The sequence below is a fragment of the Haliotis asinina genome, chromosome 9 (assembly GCF_037392515.1).
Source record: "Haliotis asinina isolate JCU_RB_2024 chromosome 9, JCU_Hal_asi_v2, whole genome shotgun sequence".
In the NCBI taxonomy this organism is placed as follows: Eukaryota; Metazoa; Mollusca; class Gastropoda; order Lepetellida; family Haliotidae; genus Haliotis; species Haliotis asinina.
Window position 1 is genome coordinate 17,598,021 of NC_090288.1, and position 20,890 is coordinate 17,618,910.

Here is a 20,890-nt window from a genome sequence, read left to right on the forward strand (position 1 = left end):
ATGCCGATACACGTATGAAACGGTCGACCTTGCCTCACACAGATGCCAAGGGCCGTTACGCTGTAAGGTTTAATAAGAGTGCTTACCTACTGTGCGCTCTGTTAAAGGTCATTTTGCACGAATAAAATGTCTTTACACGATAGAAGATCTGTTATTATAACTACTGTTCATGTTGAAATATTTAATGTCATGATTTATTACTACGTCACCCCTTAAAAATACATCCCCTCCACGCGTCATCAACCCGTATGAAGTACTGCAGATCAGTCCAGAGCGAAAGTAGTATGAGGAAAGTCTTCCAACTTAGTGAGTTTGGTTTTACGCCAATATCACGGCGGGGCGGCAGCAGAAATGGACTTTACACATTGTACCCATGTGTCAGTAACTCGACAGAAATTGTGTACGAATCAATCAATAAATGTTGCTGCGAATGTTAATGAAATTGCACTAATGTTTGTTTGTATGTTTTGAACGACTGACAACAAATGTTGAAGTCCATCGATCATGTGTATTGAAAGTATATCATGATATATATATTCATCATTTAATTATAATCAGTATAATCTTAAAATGAATTTTTTAAATGTAAAGACACACATATTTTTATATTTCTCAAAACACTGAAAAAGTACCAAACATGTTTGTCTCATGTTTTTCATAGAGACTTTGAATGGCTCTCGACATCACCGGATGATCAAGTCTTGTGATTCTGTGAAGGGTGCGTCCCCCCTCCGACTGTCGGTCGGTGGTCGACCTGAAGTGAAGTATGCTTAACTATATCTTTCTCTTGCCTCGTAACGGGATCGTGAAAAGTCAGTAAGTAAAAGTGATACCTTTCTATTTTAGTATCCGTCGCTCTTATTGTCTTCGTCTGGACATTTACCACTTGTTGTAAAGTCCAAACCGTGAAAGATCACAGAGATTATACATGCGCTTCGGACAGTGAAAACTCAGCCTTTACCAAACGTTGTAATAGTTAACTTTGGCTTTGAATCAGTAAAATGCTCCACTTTTGACGAGAGTGCTTAAGCCACTGTTCCCACGATTCACTACGAAATTACAAGTCAGCTAGCATGGAATGACGTTGTAATATTTCGATGATGTTCGAGCCTTTAGCATCATATATAAGAGTTCAGAACACCGTTTTCTTTATAAACGTAAAACATACAAGCCATGATTTGTCATTGAACCATACACGTCGCCAGTTTTGTAGATTACAGAAAGCCATCTCACCACTGGACCCGACGATGTCGATGTAGTCGTCACAGCACAGGTCCAAAATAGGCTGGACATACAGCCTGGCCGACAGCCGCCTCAAACCAGGCACTGCACTAGCAGGTACAGATGTATTGACAGTTCGATTCCGCAAAGGAAGTACACGGATGTACATATACTGCACTTCAGTGCCGATTTGATGTTTACAGTTTGCTACTTGAGGCCGATCATGCTTAGCTCCTCAGAAAGACTCCCACCTTTTCTCCATGAAACGTTTCGACGATTTCGAACGTTAGCGTGCTATACATACGTTTTGCGCAGTGAATTCGTTCCATGTACACAAACTTACATTATTAAGGATAACTTATAACAATCAAACAGTCACTAATTTTAAGAATACTTTGAGAAAGGAAAACAAGGAGGTGGTGGTGCATGGCTTGAAACAATATGCATTTATAACGGCAAACTTTAATTTCAGTACAGTTATCACCACATTTACCTGTACAGTGTACAAGGATCCAGGGAGACCGAATGTTGACAATGACACCTGATTTAAATGTCTCAAACTCAACTTTGTCTGCTTGCTTAATATTTTTTTATCTTTTATCCAAGAGTTGATGACTACTTTAACAGCCCTAGAATCACCCAAGTCCCCTATAAATACGTGTAGACCTGGACTGAAAATCACTACCAGACGAGCAGCATACTCCTGTCTTTAAATACAAGACCATATAGAAAACCCACTGTCTAAGTAAACTTAGTCTCAGTGTATTTCGTTACGCTCCACCACTGAGTCTAACAAAACCTGGTAGAAGGTCGCGTCAGGTAACCTTTGAGCTACCTATAACCGTCCAATCAAACGCGAGACGGTCAAAGAGATTGAACCAATCAAACAACGGCTACTATTTAGGGATCGGAGGGACTTTCAAAATATTCAGGAGTGTAACGAAAAGTACTGAGGATAAGTTTACTTAGACTGTGAAAACCCAAAGACTGACACAAAACCACCACAAAGAACGAAGGGAGACAACTATGATTCCGTGCTGTGGCTAATAGTGATGGAAGTGATCGTAAAATACCCAGCGTTCCGCTTGGAACGTGTGCTGTGACTGTCCATGTGCATGTACACCTCCAGTTTCTAACTGCAGATTCAGATGTAAAGACGACAAGAAGACAGCAGTTGAATTAGTGTCTTCAGTGGGTCAATTACATTTCAGTATAAGCCGGACTCTGCTGCTGTAGCGCCCTCTGATTACATGGACCCGTGAAGATCTTGGTTAAAATTTGATCTTCAGTAACTAAATACTTGTCGTGAGACGCGTCAAACGGGATTGTCCCAGTTGCGTCGACTGATGTATATGCTGTTGGTCACTGGATTGTCTGGTCCGGTATTTACCGACCACCGCCATATAGTTGGAATAATGCTGAATGTGGCACAAAACAAAACTCACTCACTCTGATCGAAAAAGGAATAAATGTCAGACAAGGGTATGCCGACGCGTTGATAACAAAACCACAGAATATGTCCAGATATATATCGAAAGGTTTTACTTGCCTGGCATACACAAAAACACGAACACACATGAAAAACACACCTCTCACACATATACCCATCCATATATGCAGCGAACATCATCTTCACGGTTAGGTACAACAAATCAAACACGAAAAAAAACCCCAAACCATTCTGTCGCATTAATTTAGACACACGAAACAAGTGTGAAACAACCTCTCACACATACATGTCGACACACTCTAAGACACTCAAACTGAACGCAGCCTAAATTCTCATGCATGCATATGCACTGACGCTTCCAGACGTGCATGCGGCCTGAATGACACTCACACGCACACACGCGGGCGCACACACACACGCACGACCATTTCCCACACTTTCAAAGTTAAGTACGCAAAATATTGACAATAGCATATACTCTCACACTCAACCACAAATAATGTAACGTTTCGTACATATGCTGCACATTCTAAATATAAATGTGATGTGGAAAATACGATTTGAGGGCTCCTTGTACGATACAAAACGAGACAAGGGTGATAGCAAGTGAAGCTTAAATCTAAACCTTAGGTTATTCAGGACTAACCTTATGTCAGTAACGTTTCTGTTGCGTTTGTATTTTTCAAGCCATCTTGCCACACCGATGCATGAGTCTTATGAATCAATTCAGACAATGCCCTACCGATCCGAATTTTCTCGTGTGAAAGTGAAAAGAGACACTACAAACAACTATGATTACACTGAATTATAATTTCTTGCTTCATAGCAGAATGGTACTGACAAATTAATCTTGATTTTAAAAATTGATAAACTCGTATTTCTACATTTTATGTCAAGGTTAAGGCAGCATGTCTATAACTAAGATGCCCCAGACTGCCCCAGTTAGAAGAGGTTATAATTCACAATTCACCTGGCTCACTAGTTACACCTGTTATGAGTTCCTCGCGCCTATTATGTGTATTTTTGTAAATTACAAACCATTACAAGCATTATCTCCAATACTCACTACCAATTTACGTTCTCAATTCATTGATTTCAATATTGATATAAATTAAATTACTCTCGTCACGAAAAGGCTGCAATATTGCCAGTGTGACGCTAAATAATAGTGCACTCACTCACTACCAAATTACATTTTAAAAAAAAAATTAGCAGTGTAATTACTCTGTAGGTTTGATTATGCGAAGTGTACATGTCAATGTTAAAAATAAGTCGAAAAACGGAAGGTAAACATTGTAGATATCGCGGGAAAATAAGGAAACAACGAATGGAAATGTTTAGCGTGACATCCTTTACAAACATGACTGACTGATCAGAGTGCTCTTTCAATACATTTCTTGTGTATATTTAGAAGAGAATGACACTTACCAGGACATTGTTCGTTGAGATAATTAAGATGGTGTAATGAATACAAAAATCAATACATACATGAATTAATAATAAGCCACGAGAGACGGTGAGCTGAAACCACATATGCGTTACATGGTGTCAGCATGCACCACCATCATCATCTCCTATTGCATGTGGAAAGTGTCCAGCAAAGAGTGATCATACGTAACGCATCCTGATTTTAGTTTCAATGTATGTATGTATGTATGTATGTATGTATGTATGTATGTATGTATGTATGTATGTATGTATGTATGTATGTATGTATGTATGTATGTATGTATGTATGTATGTATGTATGTATGTATGTATGTATGTATGTATGTATGTATATATGTAGTGTTATATATGTAGTGTTATATATGTAGTATATATATGTAGTGTTGCCTGACTACCAGTGGCTGTGTAGCAGCACCGAACTGTACTCATCCTAACACCTACACGGGTCCTACTAGTTGAAATTCCACGTACTAATATACTATCCTAGCAAAACAGTCGCACCCGTAAGTTCCGGATCGGTGACTTGGGATCATGGGTTGTCTGCCGGTCTCGAGATGCAACATGACCCATGTCACACACGGGACAGAAGGACATCGAATCACCCGCCAGGCTCAGGACAACGAATCACCCGCCAGGCTCAGGACATCGAATCACCCGCCAGGCTCAGGACAACGAATCGTCTACCGGGCCTAGGACAACGAATCGCCCACCGGGCCTAGGACAACGAATCGCCCACCGGGCCGAAGGACAACGAATCTCCACACCCAGTTGTATAGCACAGTCACCTAATTGTATAGCAGGTATGCCATATGCTTGCTTGGCCCACCTTGGAAACAATACCATTGCAGACGACAGGATACTTTGATTATTCCCCTAGAACTATTCATTTGGAAAATAGCGTAAATGTCCTGAAACATGCTGTTGTCTCTCATAATTGATTCGAGATACAAGTTGGCATTTGGTACGTCGCAAACGAAATGTCGGTTCGGCAAATAAGACAGGGACTATGAAACATAGTGTTATGTTAACGGGGTACATTAAAACTACGTCAATTACAATCCGACATTCACGTGAAAGATGAGAGGTGAGATATAACATAATGCTTGAAATAAATGGTGAACACTTAAGATCTCAATCTATGCATGGTCTGTTAAACACTCGGCAGCTAGAGCAAAGATGAATACGACCAAAATAAACTGTCCTTATTACAGTGTTCTTTCGTGGCAACATGTTATTAACAATGCTTCATGGGAATCGTTGCCTTTATCTTGATCTGTATAAATGTCTAACGGTAATGATGCACGTGATAAAAACCGGTAATTGACATTTTTCTACTTTTCAAGATGAACTTCGCCAAATAATTCCGTTTGCCAGGGTGGAAAGTTTGTGGCGGAATGTTTGTGGCCGACTGTTCAAAGCTTGAAGCTGACTGTGACTGTGGTCTGGGGATCTTGCATTGAGTTACCATACATTTTTAATGTTTCATATTAAACACCGACGAAGCAAAGATCGATGAAGTGAATTCCACTGTCTCAAACTATATACAGTCAGCAATTTAGAGTTTTTGTTGACTGTTGTGAAGTTCCTTTATTTTCTTGAACGAATTTTATTATGATGGACTGTATTATGATGAATCCAGTGCATGATATTTGGTCCAGATATGAGCAAGGTGATATTTCATTGTATTCATGTCTGGACGGCATGCGATATGAGAATGCACACAATAACCATTTTCAGTATAACTTCACGAATCTGTTCACCCAGTGGGTTGGAACCCTTCTCTTAGATCATCAGACTCATATTCAGACTCAACTTTTCTCTTAGATCATCAGACTCAACTTTTCTCTTAGATCATCAGACACAACTTTTCTCTTAGTTCATCAGACACAACTTTTCTCTTAGATCATCAGACTCAACTTTTCTCTTAGATCATCAGACACAACTTTTCTCTTAGTTCATCAGAAACCTGCGTGGATGCTCATAACCAACGGATTCCTTGAGCCAGGCCTGACCACTTACAGTCTGTAGTCATATCGCTGAGATAGTCTGTATCATTTTCATGCGATCAACCATTGGTTTCCTTAGGATTCGATTATTTGTGAAGGGAACGTAGCGCACAGACTCTATTATGTAAACGCTTCAGTTATATATCTCGGATGTTTCCGATAGTAATGCAAACAAGTTTCAACGCCTTAAAAAAGCTTAATTAATAATGTTAGTTGTTTTAGCATCATTTCTTTTTTATCCACATGACGTCAGAAGGCCAATCCAACAATTTGCCAGGGTCCAACATGTATGAGAAATTCCCGGGTTTTACAGGTACCATATAATGTTCCCTTAAGAACTGAACAACCCATTTAACTGAGACATCTTGATGTTTTTCCATGTTGAATTCCATCAACAGATACCTGACGTCAACAAGCTGGAAGAAGTTCCTTCCCCCTTTTAGAGCCCTTGCTTCGTGTTTCTCTATGTCCATCTTCATGACGACCGTTCGGCCACGCAGCATCTGAGCCAAATCGTCGAGGAGTATCGTTTGCGCCGAATCTTTCTCTGAATCGCCTAGAACATCTTTTACGAAAGTTCCACCAACATTTGCAGGCATTACTCCAAAAGAAATACGTCTCCTAGAATCCGACACAGGATTCGTTATCAAATGCACAACCCCCTCAAAACGACCCTCCTTCAAAGAGCGACAGAGTCTCACTACGTTTGACGGAAGTGGTTCAACAGCTATCACCTCTCGGCCTGCCTTAGCCATGGATACAGTATACACACCGATATTTGCACCCACGTCCATGAAAATCCAGCTTGAGTGTTCTTTCATAAGGTTGTGCACAATATGAACTAGATCCAGTTCCCATTTACCCTCCCTCCAGATAAATCCCGACACCCACACATCTTGTTCCGGGGGATAAAGGAAAATGTCAGTGTCTCCTGTTGGGGTGTGAAGCTTTGCCTTCTTGAAAGACTCATTAGTATCGCATACATTGTTAAATATCCATTCGCCATCTTTGTGTTTTATCACACTGAATGTCTGGGACGACAATGATGAAACAAGAACGCCATGGTTGTTGCCACGACTTCGCCGACTGTGAGGTCCATAGAAGGACAGTATTATGAAAACCACACATGCACCCGACACAAAACAAAGCAGATTATCCCTCATCCATCGGAAGCGTCTTGGCACGAGATTCTTCATTCTTACTGTTAACACGAAATGAATAATTCACAACATGAAGATGACGATAGGTGTACCCGAACACGAGGCACACAGCCTGAAGATGGCAGAAGGGGAACCAGAATACCAGACGGAAATGGCGATTGGTGTGTCAGGAAATTCATAAAAAAAGATAAATATCTGTTAGATTGCAGTGTTCGCTATGCCCAGGTAGAGAACACAAGGCAGCATGCAAGGTTATCCAATTTAAGTCCGTGTGGGTACAATTCTTTGGCAGTGTTACACGACAACCCAATACGCAGTTTTGAGATATGGTGTACAAAACAAAGGTCAATCGTGTAACCCATCGCGATTTGGAAACTTGATCGATCTGACATATGTCACTGTATGGAATGTTGACACGAATATTAATCTCCCACCAACCGACGTGGAGACACAAACAGGTATAGAGACACATATACGCCACGTATACAAACATACGGGTATTTTTCAATTACTCTAAATGCATACATGAAGGTTGCCCCAAGTACAGAACACAACTATATCTGACTATATCTCAACTATACACTAAACACAGGTCCTACATCTCATGTCATATACACTAATACATGGCATACATACCATGTCATATACACTAAACACATGTCATATATACTGAACACATGTCATATACTGAACACATGTCATATATATTAAACTCATAACATACGTACCATGTCATATATACTAAACACGTCATATACACTAAACACATGTCATATACACTAGACACATGGCACATACACTAAACAAATATCATACATATCATGTCACATATATTGTACATATGACATATATACCATGCCATGTGCATTAAGCTCATGACATACATACCATGTCATGTGTACTAAACACATGTCATATACACCAAACACATGGCATATATACTGAACACGTCATAAATATCATGTCATATATACTACCCCATGCCATATATACGTTGTCATATACATTAAACTCATGACATACATGTCATGTCATATGTACTAAACTCATGTCATATACACTAAACACATGTCACATATATTAAACATAGGTCATACATACTATGTCATATATACTAACACATGCCATAAATACCATGCCACATACACCAAACACGTCATTTATTCTAAACACATGTCATATATACACTACACATATGTCCTACATACCATGTCACATATACTAACCGCACGTCAAATAACTAAACACATGTCATATACACTACACACGCCTTCATACTATGCCATATACACTAAAGACATGTCCTACATACCATTTTTATCCTCCGTTTTGCCGATGATGAATTTGTTTTGTTGGTCTACAAAACTGAATGTTTTGGAACACTATACAAATGAATGGAAATTATTTGTTAATTGTGAAAAGAACATAGTTATCTTTAGAAGAGGAGGCCTGTTGCCTATAAAGAAAAATAATTTTTGAATGGTAAAAATGTATCTGTTGTTAATAACTATACCTATCTTGGACTAGTGGTTTCCCGTAGAGTCCACCCGATTATGTTCTATGGGTCTGAAATGTGGGGATTTCAACGTCATGAATGTCTGGAGAAATTACACCTTCTGGCGTGGAAAAGAATTTTAAACGTAGCGCAAGCAACACCAACATGTATGGTTTACGGAGAATGCGGAAGATATTCTATATAAATAAATTCACAAATCAGTTGGTTAAAATATTGGTTAAAGATCCTTGGAATGCACGAACAAAGAATCCCAAAACTAGCTTATAACATTCTTGTATTTGTATCTGATAGGGGTAAGACAACACGGGCGTCTCATGCAAGAAATCTTTTATTTTCACATGGTTTTGAATATGTGTGGCTAAATCAAACATTTGGTAACATCAATCTATTTCTTAAGCAGTTTCGAGAACAAACATGCATCATCAAGAATGGCATTCCTGTCTAGGCAATAGTTCAAGATATCACTTGTATAGATCACGTAAGAGCTAAATTCAACCACAGGGCCTGATGATGTACGCCTCTTCGTGGTGGGCCAAGATAAGGGAATTATATTCCTTGACCTTAACGTACATCACCCAGTTAGGACTGACCTAGTCCGTCCTACAGAACATAAAGCAAATTTATCCAAGAAAGTCCATGCAAGTCTAGAAAATGTGTCTAGATTCCCCTAGCGTCATCGAATATGAAGAAAGCCTCAGGGATCCATTTTATTATAAATATATCATGTTTTTTTTTTCACCTTGAACTTTTTTCAGTAAAATATGTTCATTTCAGAGACTAGTAGTAAGTCTAGGGCTGACCTCACCCGAAACTGGTATCTTGCTAGGTTGCAACACGCCAAGAGGAATTCGATCTTTCACTTCCGCAGCCCAGTCAGCCTTCCTGACACAAACCATACTGGAGATGGGACTTGCCCCAGTGAAAGGCACAGGACCTGGTCAAGAATATCTTGGTCAAAACATCTCAGATCCACAGTACTTGAGAGTGCGAAAGCGACAGGATGGCCTGAAAATCCACGAATTAACGGCAGGTCGCTAAATTGCACTGGGACGTCTTAAAAATCTCAGCCAGTTCAACCCTAAACGGGTGCCCGTAAGGAACCTTTGCAAGAGCAAAATGCCCAAGTGACAGCAGACTGCCGCCACACAGCTGGAATGTTGCTGAGGGCGGCGTAACACTAAACTCCCTCACTCATATAAAACCATGTCTTTGTCCAAGTATAGCCCTGGAATGTTTAAGGTTCAATTTATAGCTAAATGTGGGCAAAATATCTTCTTGCATGTCTTACACGATTCAAGGTCAATACCGAGTGTATCCTCCATGTGACTGCATGATAGCCATCACTGTCCTCCTCATATTCCCTTTCGGCCTCGTGATCCCCTGAAGGGACAGTCTAAACCATTCCTCAAGAAAACAAATGCTTCTGATTAGGTCAGGTTCTGTACAGGAAGATCCCTTTGCTTCACAAGCCATCAATCACGTCCCAGATATGTTCAAACGGGTTAAGATCGGGGCTCATTGCCTTGAGATATATCAGGGGGTGCTTAACTAAGTTCTGTGTGTATATAATTGTGCTGCAGCATGGAAGACTTTTATGGATTGGTCCGGTTAATGCACCAGCAATAGGAAGACGTTTGATACATTGAATTTATTCGCGTTTCAGTTTATTCTGCAACTTGGCGAGGTCAGTGGGTTTAGTTTTACGTCGCACTCGGCAATATTCATGTTACATATAGCGACGGTATGTAAGTAACGGAGTTTGGACCAGACAATCCAGTGATCAACGGCATCAGCATCGATCTGCGCAACTGGGAACCGATAACATGTGCCAACTAAGTCCGCGAGCCTGACCACCCGATCCAGTTACTGGCCTCTTCGACAAGCATGGGTTACTGAAGATGAATTCTAACCCAAACATTCACAGGTCCATTCTGGCAAGGTGGATGTAATAGGCGACGGACCATAGTTCGAGACTGTCCATGGTGTTTAGGGATGGCACGTCAAAACTGCCCACATAAAGATGAAATAAAAACTTGTGCAAGTGTTGATTGTAAATGTAATGATATTTTGATTAAACTGAGTAAGGTCATAAATAGTATTCGTGGGCTTTTTTACTATGACTTCTTGACCATGTCATCAATTGTCGGAAACATTTCGCGCATGGGATAACTACAACTATCATCAGGCAGCATATCGCCTCAGGTCACCAGTCGTTAAAGATGGTTTCATATTGTGGAAATGAAACAAAGTATTCTTATTTGAGCCCGTATACAACAACAAAGGCTTGTTCGCTGTGAGTGCGATATCCATGTTTAACTTTGGCATGGTATTGAAATGTTTCGCAGTTACAAGCAAGACTGGCATAAGCTCTGTACTCAATGCCTCGCACGCTGCGAATTGTATCCAGTTCCCGCCTATTTTTGGCTAAAAAACTGGGAAATGAGAAACTATTTAAACCAAACTTCTTACTAATTGTAAAGGTAATGTAAAACCCTTCCCAGCCATTTCATATACACACGCTATGATTTCTCAGAGCTCCAGCAGCAGGTGATACAGTCCTCGTCCAAGTTGAACATGGTACAACAGTAGGCCGAACAGACACTTCACACATTCATGCTTGCCTTCTTAAACCGCACAGTCATATTTGATGTCTATGCCATGCATGTACAATTAAAACAGAGTACAATTCCATACCTTTAACATATGTTATATTTGGGATTACTTTTTCTCAGTAAAGTACAAATTCTAGTACTTATGCATGGTTGAGCCCGATCCGGGATACAAACCCACACCCTGAGTGTCAGGCACCTAATCGTAAGCATATAGTTAGACACCTAACCTGCTCAGTCACCCCGACTTCCAGAAAAATGGCAGGCGGACAACCGTTGGTCTAGACTACGGACTTTGTGTATCCCTGTGATAAGTTGTGATGTTGTTCAATACCAAACATTGTCTAAAATTCGTCACATTCCAAACGGTACGCATTTGCAAATGACTAGCAAGTGACGATATGAAGTAAAGTAGAAATCACAACGGTTAGAAATAATTAAAGCATTCGTAAAATATCTGTAGTCTTCCGTACTCTCCCGTACTGTCTCTGATTCCTGTTTACTCAGCAAGCCGTCTCTGCTTTAATCCAACTTATAGCAATGTAGTCAGTTTTAGTTCTATCTGAACAAACTGTTTGCTTTGTTGGTGGGTTTGTTATTTAATGCGACACTCAGTAACATTCTAGTTGTATGGCGTCGACATGGAAAACCTCCTGTCTGGACAAGACAATCCAGTGATCAACATCATGAGCATCGACCTACACACGTGTGTCAGACGAGTCAGCGGTTTGGTAGCCTAGAGGTTAAAGCGTTCGCTCGTCACACCGAAGACCCGGGTTCGATTCCTCACATGGGCACCATGTGTAAAGCCAATTTCTGGTGTGCCCTGCAGTGATATTGCTGGAATATTGCTAAAAGGCGGTTTGAAACCGTACTCGCTCACTCACCAATTGAATTACTGATCTTTAAGCGTTTACTGAGCCAAAAATAAAATATACACAGCTCACTGTCGTGCATTTTGTTCGTGATCACAGTGGAAATGACGTGCTTGATCCATGCACTGACTTCGGTCTGAAATTCAGCATCTAGGTCATTTCTCAATAAGTAAAGTCTCCTCCAGCCACACCAATCTCGTGGTACATATTCATCAAATATGGACTTCACTATGAGCGCGACGTATTGGCCACGTCGTTCACATATTCAGAATACTAAGAATAATACAGAATAATACCGGTGACAGCATGCCCACCTGTCTCACTCCGGTCAGCAGGGAACGGTACTGGGTAATATTGCTTCATAATCACCAGAATAAAAATCACATTAAGATTTCGATGTAAGAGCAAACACGGAAGGAAATGGGGACCGTTTGGTCGTGTCTGAGGTAATGCACCTTGATCCATGCTGTTGGTATTTGGGATTACTTGTGCCTGGCTTGGAGATTTGAACAGCCAGTATCGTGAATCATGTGAATAATGTTTTTTAGCGGTTTGTATCTCTGAAACATTTATACAACGTAGATCAACTTGGTAAGTAATGACGTGGATAACTGACAAACAAACCGAAAGGGTGTATCAGGCGGAATGGATGCATTTTTCTGTACATTGCAGAACGTGTCAATGGAATTTTCTTCTCAACCGTCAAGCTGATACAATGCTGTTTCACTCAGCCAGGACCTTGTCACAATACGTTTATTATCTATCTGTTGTTTAACGTCAACGAAGCCAATCATCCGATCCCATTAGTTGCCTCTTCAAGAGGTTGGACGCATACCATATGCGACGGGATGTGACAGTAGGAACACGTATCTCTTAGTTTTATGTCATGCAGTTATTTCCCTTTATCTTGCCTACTAATCATACTTCATGCTTTTAATGTTAATGTTTTAGATTCTAACGTTAAGACATTATTAATAATTATTTTGGTTTAAGTTATCTTCCCGCGTCGACCCGAACTTTAAACTTGTTTGATATGTCTGTTACCTACCACCGACTTGCTCAAGCAGAGCCGATGATGGAGGGAGATTCTTTGAACATTTACTAGAGCAACTGTACCCATATCAGAATGAAGGTACTGTTGCATATACTGGGACTTTAATGCAAGTCCCGGCACAGAACAGGACTATATTGCAGGAACGGACCAAATCTGTGATCGGACTGTAATTAATTTTAATGAGAATCCTTATGGTGAACTTTTAATGAACTTCTAAACATTGCATAGGTAAACAAGATTTTACCTATGTTGAAAATGGCTGTTCCGTGCCTATGTTATTACTCCAAATGAATGCATGTCTTTATTTACTGATTTTAATGTCTTTAAGATGGCATTGTGTATAAACGTTAAACATATACCAAATGCTATCCCCGACCATTCAGTATTAGTATGTTTTGTACGTAATGGGAAGGAGGGTACTAGGAACAAACCTTACCGGTGTGAGAAGCTGCAGGTACAATGGAATTACGTCAGGGCGTGTGACGGGGAGTTGTTGAAGCGCAAATCTCCACATAAGAAAGGTGTTCTACGGCAGAATTAGATTGCTGAGAGGAAGAATTTGTATAAGTTATTACATAAATATAGACGATTGTATCAGGTGTCAGAACAGAAGAGGTTGCTGGATAAATACAGTTACTGTAATAAAGAGAATATGGTATTTTGAAAGGCTATTGGTGAAATAGTCATAGGGAGTGAAAGGCGTGGTCATATCCCGTGGGAGGTAACTCGTAGTGGTACATCTTTTAAGGAAAGGAATATTGTTTTGAACGCATTATCAGTCATTGTACAATGTCGATTGTGTAACGGAGTTACGTGAGATTTCAGAGCTTGTTGTTAGCAGTGGATCTGATCCCGTGGGGATGGGATACTTTTGTCCTTGTTGTTCCTGTTTCGCGAGATGAAGTTATCCGGGCTATCAGCCGTGCCAAGTGTGGTAAGGCTGTTGGTCTTGACTTGTTACCGGCAGATTCACTTAAAGAATAATGCTATAGTGGAGGCTCTTCTAAAAAATGTTCAGTTTTTGTTTTGAAAATATTGAATATCTGGATATTTGACAAAATACTACAGTCTACCCTATTAAAAGGCAGATTCAGACACACACACACACACACACACACACACACACACACACACATATATATATGTATATATATATACACACACACACACATATACATATATATATACATACATACATACATATACATACATATACATATATATATATATATACATATATACATACATATATACATACATACATACACACATACATACATGTGCACTACAGACCCAATTCATTTGTTCAGTTTCGTTTTATTTTCAGTTGTGGCACTGAACCAATCGAAATTATACATATAATTTATAAGTACCTGGGCATCTGGCTACATGAGCATTTGGATATAAATTTTATACCTAAGGGAACTGCCAAGTCAGCGAGCAGAGCATTAGGTATAATTATTAGTAAGTTTTAGGTAGCTGGAGGTATGTCCTTTGATGTGTACACCTCTTTGTATAATAACGTTGTACAACCTATTTTATCTTATGGTTCAGCTATTTGGGGGAGCTGAGAATTCGGATGCATCAACACCCTTCAAAACAGGGATGCACGTTTCTTTCTTGGTGTTGGTAATAAGACTGCAAATCTTTGCTGTTAGGGGTGAAATGTGTGGTTTCCTATATTTGAAAACAACATATAGAAATTGTGACAGTCTGTTATTGGAGAAAATTATACATGTCTGAACCACCAGTACTTACTAGTTGCATACAGGGTTGGTCTTTTTTTAGAAAATCCTGGGATAATTTTGTCTTAAATGTCCTAGACAAATTAATTTCCAATGTGATAATGTTATTGCAGTTACTCAGGGATTTCCTTGTTATTAGAGACAAGATAATTCGCGCTGATCATGAATTCTGATATCGACGTTTATGGAATGATAATAGACCGGCCAATGGTAACCAACTGGGAACATTTAGATTATTCAAAAATACTTTGGCAGTTTCACCTTATGTTCGTTCAGTCTCTGACCGCTCTAAGCGAAGTGGTCTCGCAAAATTAAGATGGGGCTATCCCCTACAGAGGCAGAAGCTGGTCGATTTTCGCACCACAAAACTCCACTAAATCTAGGAATATGTTAATACTGCAATCATTCCGAAGGTGAAGACGAAATGCATTTTCTAACCTCATGTACACTTTATTCAGATATCAGTTCCATGTTATGACTCAAAGCCAATGAATTAACCCGCAGTTTATTAATCTCACCTCAACAGACCCAACCATATTTCTTATGCAGTATCCTCAGCTCTCTACACCACTTGGCGCCGCTACACCGACCGCTTTGTCTAGGCGCAGAAAAAACAAACAACTTTTATAATGTGACAGTTTAAAATACTCATGACGATTGTACTTATAGCTCTCTTACGTCATATGTTTTACTTACATTGTAGCGCTTTAGCGTTCTTAAAGACTTTTTGTATTTTAGCGTCTCACAGGCCATTTATGTGCGGACAACATACAATATGTGTAATTTCTAATCTACTGAGAATGTACGTTATGTGACACTTAAATAAAATATTTTCTTCTTCTTTCTTCTTACTCGTGATATTTTGACCACACAGGCGTTTATCCTGGGTGTACCCTGGGCAGGAATTATCTCTTATTAGAAAGCAAGATACAAACAAACCTACAAACATGAACAATAATATCTTAGGTATCCAAAGCAATGACACTGGTGGAATCCCTAAAGGTTAAACACAATACTTTATAATCGTATCATTTGCACATAACTTACACACAACTGGCATGTCTGTTGGATGAATGTGAACATGCATATTAACCTTGTCAATCAACATGGCAGACTAATCGAATTTCGAAGTGACACAAACGGTAATTCTGATGGAGAACTTTCAGTTTGTATATGTAGAGATGACATACAGAACGTGAGCACTAAACGAAAAGAACACTATACAACTGCCAATGCTAATTAAACTCATAACTATTCGGGACAGAATACTCCAGCTCGGACCTATGCAGGTAGCATATGCACTGTAAGTCCAAGGCCCCGAGTATGGTGACCTACCTTAATAGCTGATGATCTCCAGCCCGTTTTTTATGTTCCATTGTCTTGCATTATAGTGTAAGGATTAAGTTACCTTCTAGTTTTACATCTCTATCTGTGAAGCACTTGTAGTTTTACTGTTCATCGCCAGCATGTTTTTGTTTATTATTTTATTGATCTTTGATATAGTAATGTATTGTTCTCGTCACAGTATGGCTGAAATTATTGCCGATGTGACGACAAATATTACCTCAGTCACTGAGGACAGAATATAGAGGCCGTGGTTAACACACAATAAACAACGTAGGCATGTTACTACTAATGCCAACTACTGTACTAAATCAGTCTCTGGTTGCTTCATTAACACCTGATAGTAACAGGAACCTGGCTCACCAAATGGATCACTTTAACACAGTCCATCGACCCTCTCGTTAGCCCAATCACCCCAGTAAACCTTTTACAATAGCCCGACCTTCTCCATCCGGTCGGTCAAATAACAGGTTTGGTTTCTGGCCGATTACACAAACAGATATCGATCGAGTTCGACCAGCACTGGCCTGTGGACGAGACGTTCGATGAGAAAGAAATCAACATCGAGTAAAGCGAAGCTGAAAATGACGCGCGACCAATGATGAGAACTTGGTCCGAATGTTAATACCCATGATTTCGAAAAAAATACAAGAGTCCAGATTCTACTTTAGAATGCAACGGGAAATTAGGCAATTTTTCATTGACCCAGCCTCGATGGTGACTGCTTCCATTCTGATTGATTAATGCACAGCCTTCTGACATATCATTCATCCTCGGCGATATATTTAAACTCCTGACTAAAACACCATTCAATGTTACACAAATGATCGAGACACATAACATGAACTACAGGTTTAATTAACGAGGATGTTTTGGTGCTCTGTCTGTATTCAGATGATTGCAAATGTAAAATGAAAAGCGCCTCTTCGTGGGAAGCACTCGTACCAGGAAAATTGAGAAAAAGCCTTTTAAGTATATGAATAATGTTACGGTCGCCGTTTCCAGTGAAGGAACCATTTTCTTCACAAAGGTTAACGTGAGTAATATTCAGGAATGCTCTCAATGTTTCTTTGAACGTGTGCATTGAAACTCATTGTTTGATTCCGTTCGTTATGTTCATAATGACTGATGTTATGTGAAAACCACACGAAATAGTATCTCTATACACATGATACGAGCTGCCATGTGTGTCCGGTCGTGTATCAAAATGTCACCTTTCTTGAGCCCTTATAACGTACGTGCTTGTATGGATGTAACCCTCTCACTGCAATCACTTTCTGTCATTTTTTGGGTCAGATTTTGTCCATTTCGGAGTGCTACAGGAAGTTGACGACTGGTGTAGGGTTCTAGAGGTATCATTGTTTCTAAAATATGTCCTACTTCTTATGAACACATCATTTCTGACTGGAGTTACAAAAAAACGCATTTATATATCGATGTTCAGGTTTGTTCGTTAACATACAAATACATAGTTACATGCATGCTTGTAGTTACATACACATACATGGTTACATGCATATATAGACAGAAGTTGCATACATATTCAAAGTTGTGTATGTATAACTTTAAATTTATAACTTTAAATATGTATGTAACTTCATGTTCATATATGCATGTAACACACAGCCTGTGACGTCTGTGTTCTGGGGTCAACACTTGTCTTTGAAGGGTCTGTAGGCTTTGATACCTGCTGCCCGAAGGCTAGCCAACGTGTATTGACTAACACAGCAATCAGGGGAATTCGCCTCTGATTACGTTACCATCAGGAAACGTTTTCTAGGGTGTAACGTCCTCCAGTGTAGGTCTTCAGCTGGCGTTGTTACTCGTGGCCACCTGTTTCTTGGTCTGTCCCGTGTCTGGCCTGTCTGCCTGTAATGTTGCAGCAGTCTAGATTCGGCTACTCAGGTGCAGCCGAAGGTTCTTGCAACGTTGGTGTGTGGCGTTTGATGTTAGAGTGTGGCTGCTGAGGTGTGACTCGGGAAGAATGCCGAAATGCTTTGTATTGTCCACTTCAGGTAACTAGTTTCCGTTAAGTTTGATACCGCGGTTGGTGTTTATTGCAGGTCTGCTTTTTGAGGGACAGAATGTGAACTGCCGTTTGGCAGCGGATTGTAAATGACCTGCCACAGGGCTGATCGGTGAGATATCATCTGCCTGAGTTGGAGCGGCGGGGTTGAGATCCAGTACAAATGCTCCTTTCTTGAGATGTGATAGGTTTGTCAGAAGCTCGTTGATATAGACCAAGTAGAGCTGGGCAGTGCTGGTACCAATTGATTTTGTACCCATTCTAAGAAAACCACCCCGTTTTCATTTCGGTGTGATAGTCTCGGTTGTCTTTAGATTTTGACTTGAAGACTAGGGAGCAGCCAGGTAGGAATCCCCGACTCTTGCAACCAGCATGAAGCACAATCAGTCTTTCCCCCTTGCCAAGAGGTAATTTTCTGGCACAGGACTCTTAAGAGGAGGTAGCGAACCATTGTGTCCCATGTTTCGTCCAAATATACAGGCTCGTAACCCTCTGTACGTTTCTTTCGAATTGTGCGTAAGTACTGGTTTCTTAGTCGAACAATATCAGACCTCTCGCACAGTGCACGTCTATTTTCTGAGCCTACTTTTTTGTAACGGAAACCAAATTTGTGAAGCGACTTCCATAACTGATGTTTTGAAATGACCAAAGAATGATTTGTCTCCATATGCTTTCTCAGAATACGCAGAGAGACAAAGGAATTTTGTTTATATAGAGACTTAATGGCGTTTCTAACCAGCTGTTGTTGAAATGAATCGACTTTCTCACATCGTGTGGGTTTTGAGACGGTCCCCTCAGTTGTGTCCGTGCAGGTTGAATCGGTAGTTTTTCAAGATAGTTTATAACTTCCCTTCTGTCATCCCAACAGCACGTGCAGTTCGTGAACGATACTTAGCCAAAGCATATTGAGGCCTACCCCTTTCACCATCGTTTTTAAAAAGTTAAATACTTTGCAAATAATTGACTTAGCGTCGTGTGATAATTTCATTGTCAGTTTCACACGAGCACCTTGCCCACCTGGCTGTTCTACCAGCAAGAGGCCCCCCTCGTACAAAATAGCAAAAGGTGACAAGAAAATGATGATTGTTCGTTAAACAACTTTTTTATTCGGGTGTCCCAAATTATGAGACACATCATCAGAGTTTTTCTGTCGATTTCATTTGACTGTGCAAAATTTGGTTTTGTTGCAATGATTAGATTTGCAATTAGATTTTGTGTTAGTGAGCAGTTCATAGGTCTCAAATGGAATCAAACGGACTGTACGATGTGGTCGATTGGTGTCTGAAGACCTGCATATGCATAGAAGATATTCACTGGGCCTGGGCAGAAGTGCTGCATGTTGATAGAGATTAATGAATTTGGAGCTCCCCGAACATGTTAGATCTTTGGTCGCGGATAACGTTTGCTCTTGGGCCTGCAATCTTTGCATTGAAGTCGCCTCCTTTCAGACAAGGCAGAATATGATTCAACGCACATTTTGCAGAGATCTATGGATCGGTTCGAAGGGGATAGGTAGACCAATAGAAGACAGAGTGGATGATGATTTGGAACAGAGAGTTGTAGGGCAGTGATTCTATCATTGACGATATCTAAGGTCTGGACATATGGCTTGAGAAGTTTGTGACCTAGGAGGGCTTTTCCTCCAACTCCTCTTAGACCTTTGGTTGGCAACTGAGAAGTAGTTTTCATTCAGGGAGACCACGTATGACGGGTTGTGGGCACCAGGTTGATGATCGGACAAGGCACATAGCTAGATATCATTTTGAGAGAGAATAACATTGAGGAAACATACACGACACATTCCACACCGACAGTTCCATGACATTAGTGAACTGATTGGGAGAGACATATCTGAGAAGCGTTATCCTGGAGAAAATCGTTCATTCTCGGTCTACCCTCTACATCTTGCCAAAACATTCTCCTGCTCAGCCACGGCTTTACAATATTGTTTTCTGGCCAGAAATCAACGTTTTCAACACGTAGCCTATCTTAAGCGAGTACATCTATCTGTGCAGCAGCATAGCGTTTCTCAAGTTTGACGAAGATGTTAAGTTGTGTCATAGTAACTCCCCTTCCTACCATGTAAGGTTTGATCGACTGTTCAGAGCAGGACTTCTGAATTCTGCCAATGTAGTAGCGTGTGGTTCCTGGGCGAAGAGGACCTGCACAAAACCCATCAACATCAAGGTTGGACAAAGGTCTGATGTGGACTTGAACCCTACTGTTTGAGTCTGATGTAGAAATTTTCTCAGATAAAGTAGCTGATGTGGTACTTGAAAAAACCCACCACACACACAAACACAAACAGAGAGAGAGAGAGAGAGAGAGAGAGAAAGAGAGAGAGAGAGAGAGAGTCAGAGAGACGAACTGTAATGTCATGAGTTCAATATATGATGAAACTCGGTGTAACTTGGCGTGATCCTTAACAAAACATT

The 20,890-nt window shown here is 40.3% G+C and overlaps 2 protein-coding genes across 2 annotated transcripts in view; one reads left to right on the forward strand and one right to left on the reverse strand.

The window, feature by feature from the left end:
* LOC137296579 (regulator of nonsense transcripts 2-like) overlaps positions 1-20,890 on the forward strand; it is a 269,128-nt gene that overhangs the window by 63,420 nt on the left and 184,818 nt on the right. The gene's annotated exons all lie outside the window — the stretch shown is intronic.
* Positions 6,351-7,322, reverse strand: LOC137297152 (uncharacterized). Its single transcript, XM_067829168.1, has one exon. The coding sequence runs from the start codon at positions 7,320-7,322 to the stop codon at positions 6,351-6,353; it is 972 nt and encodes a 323-aa protein (XP_067685269.1).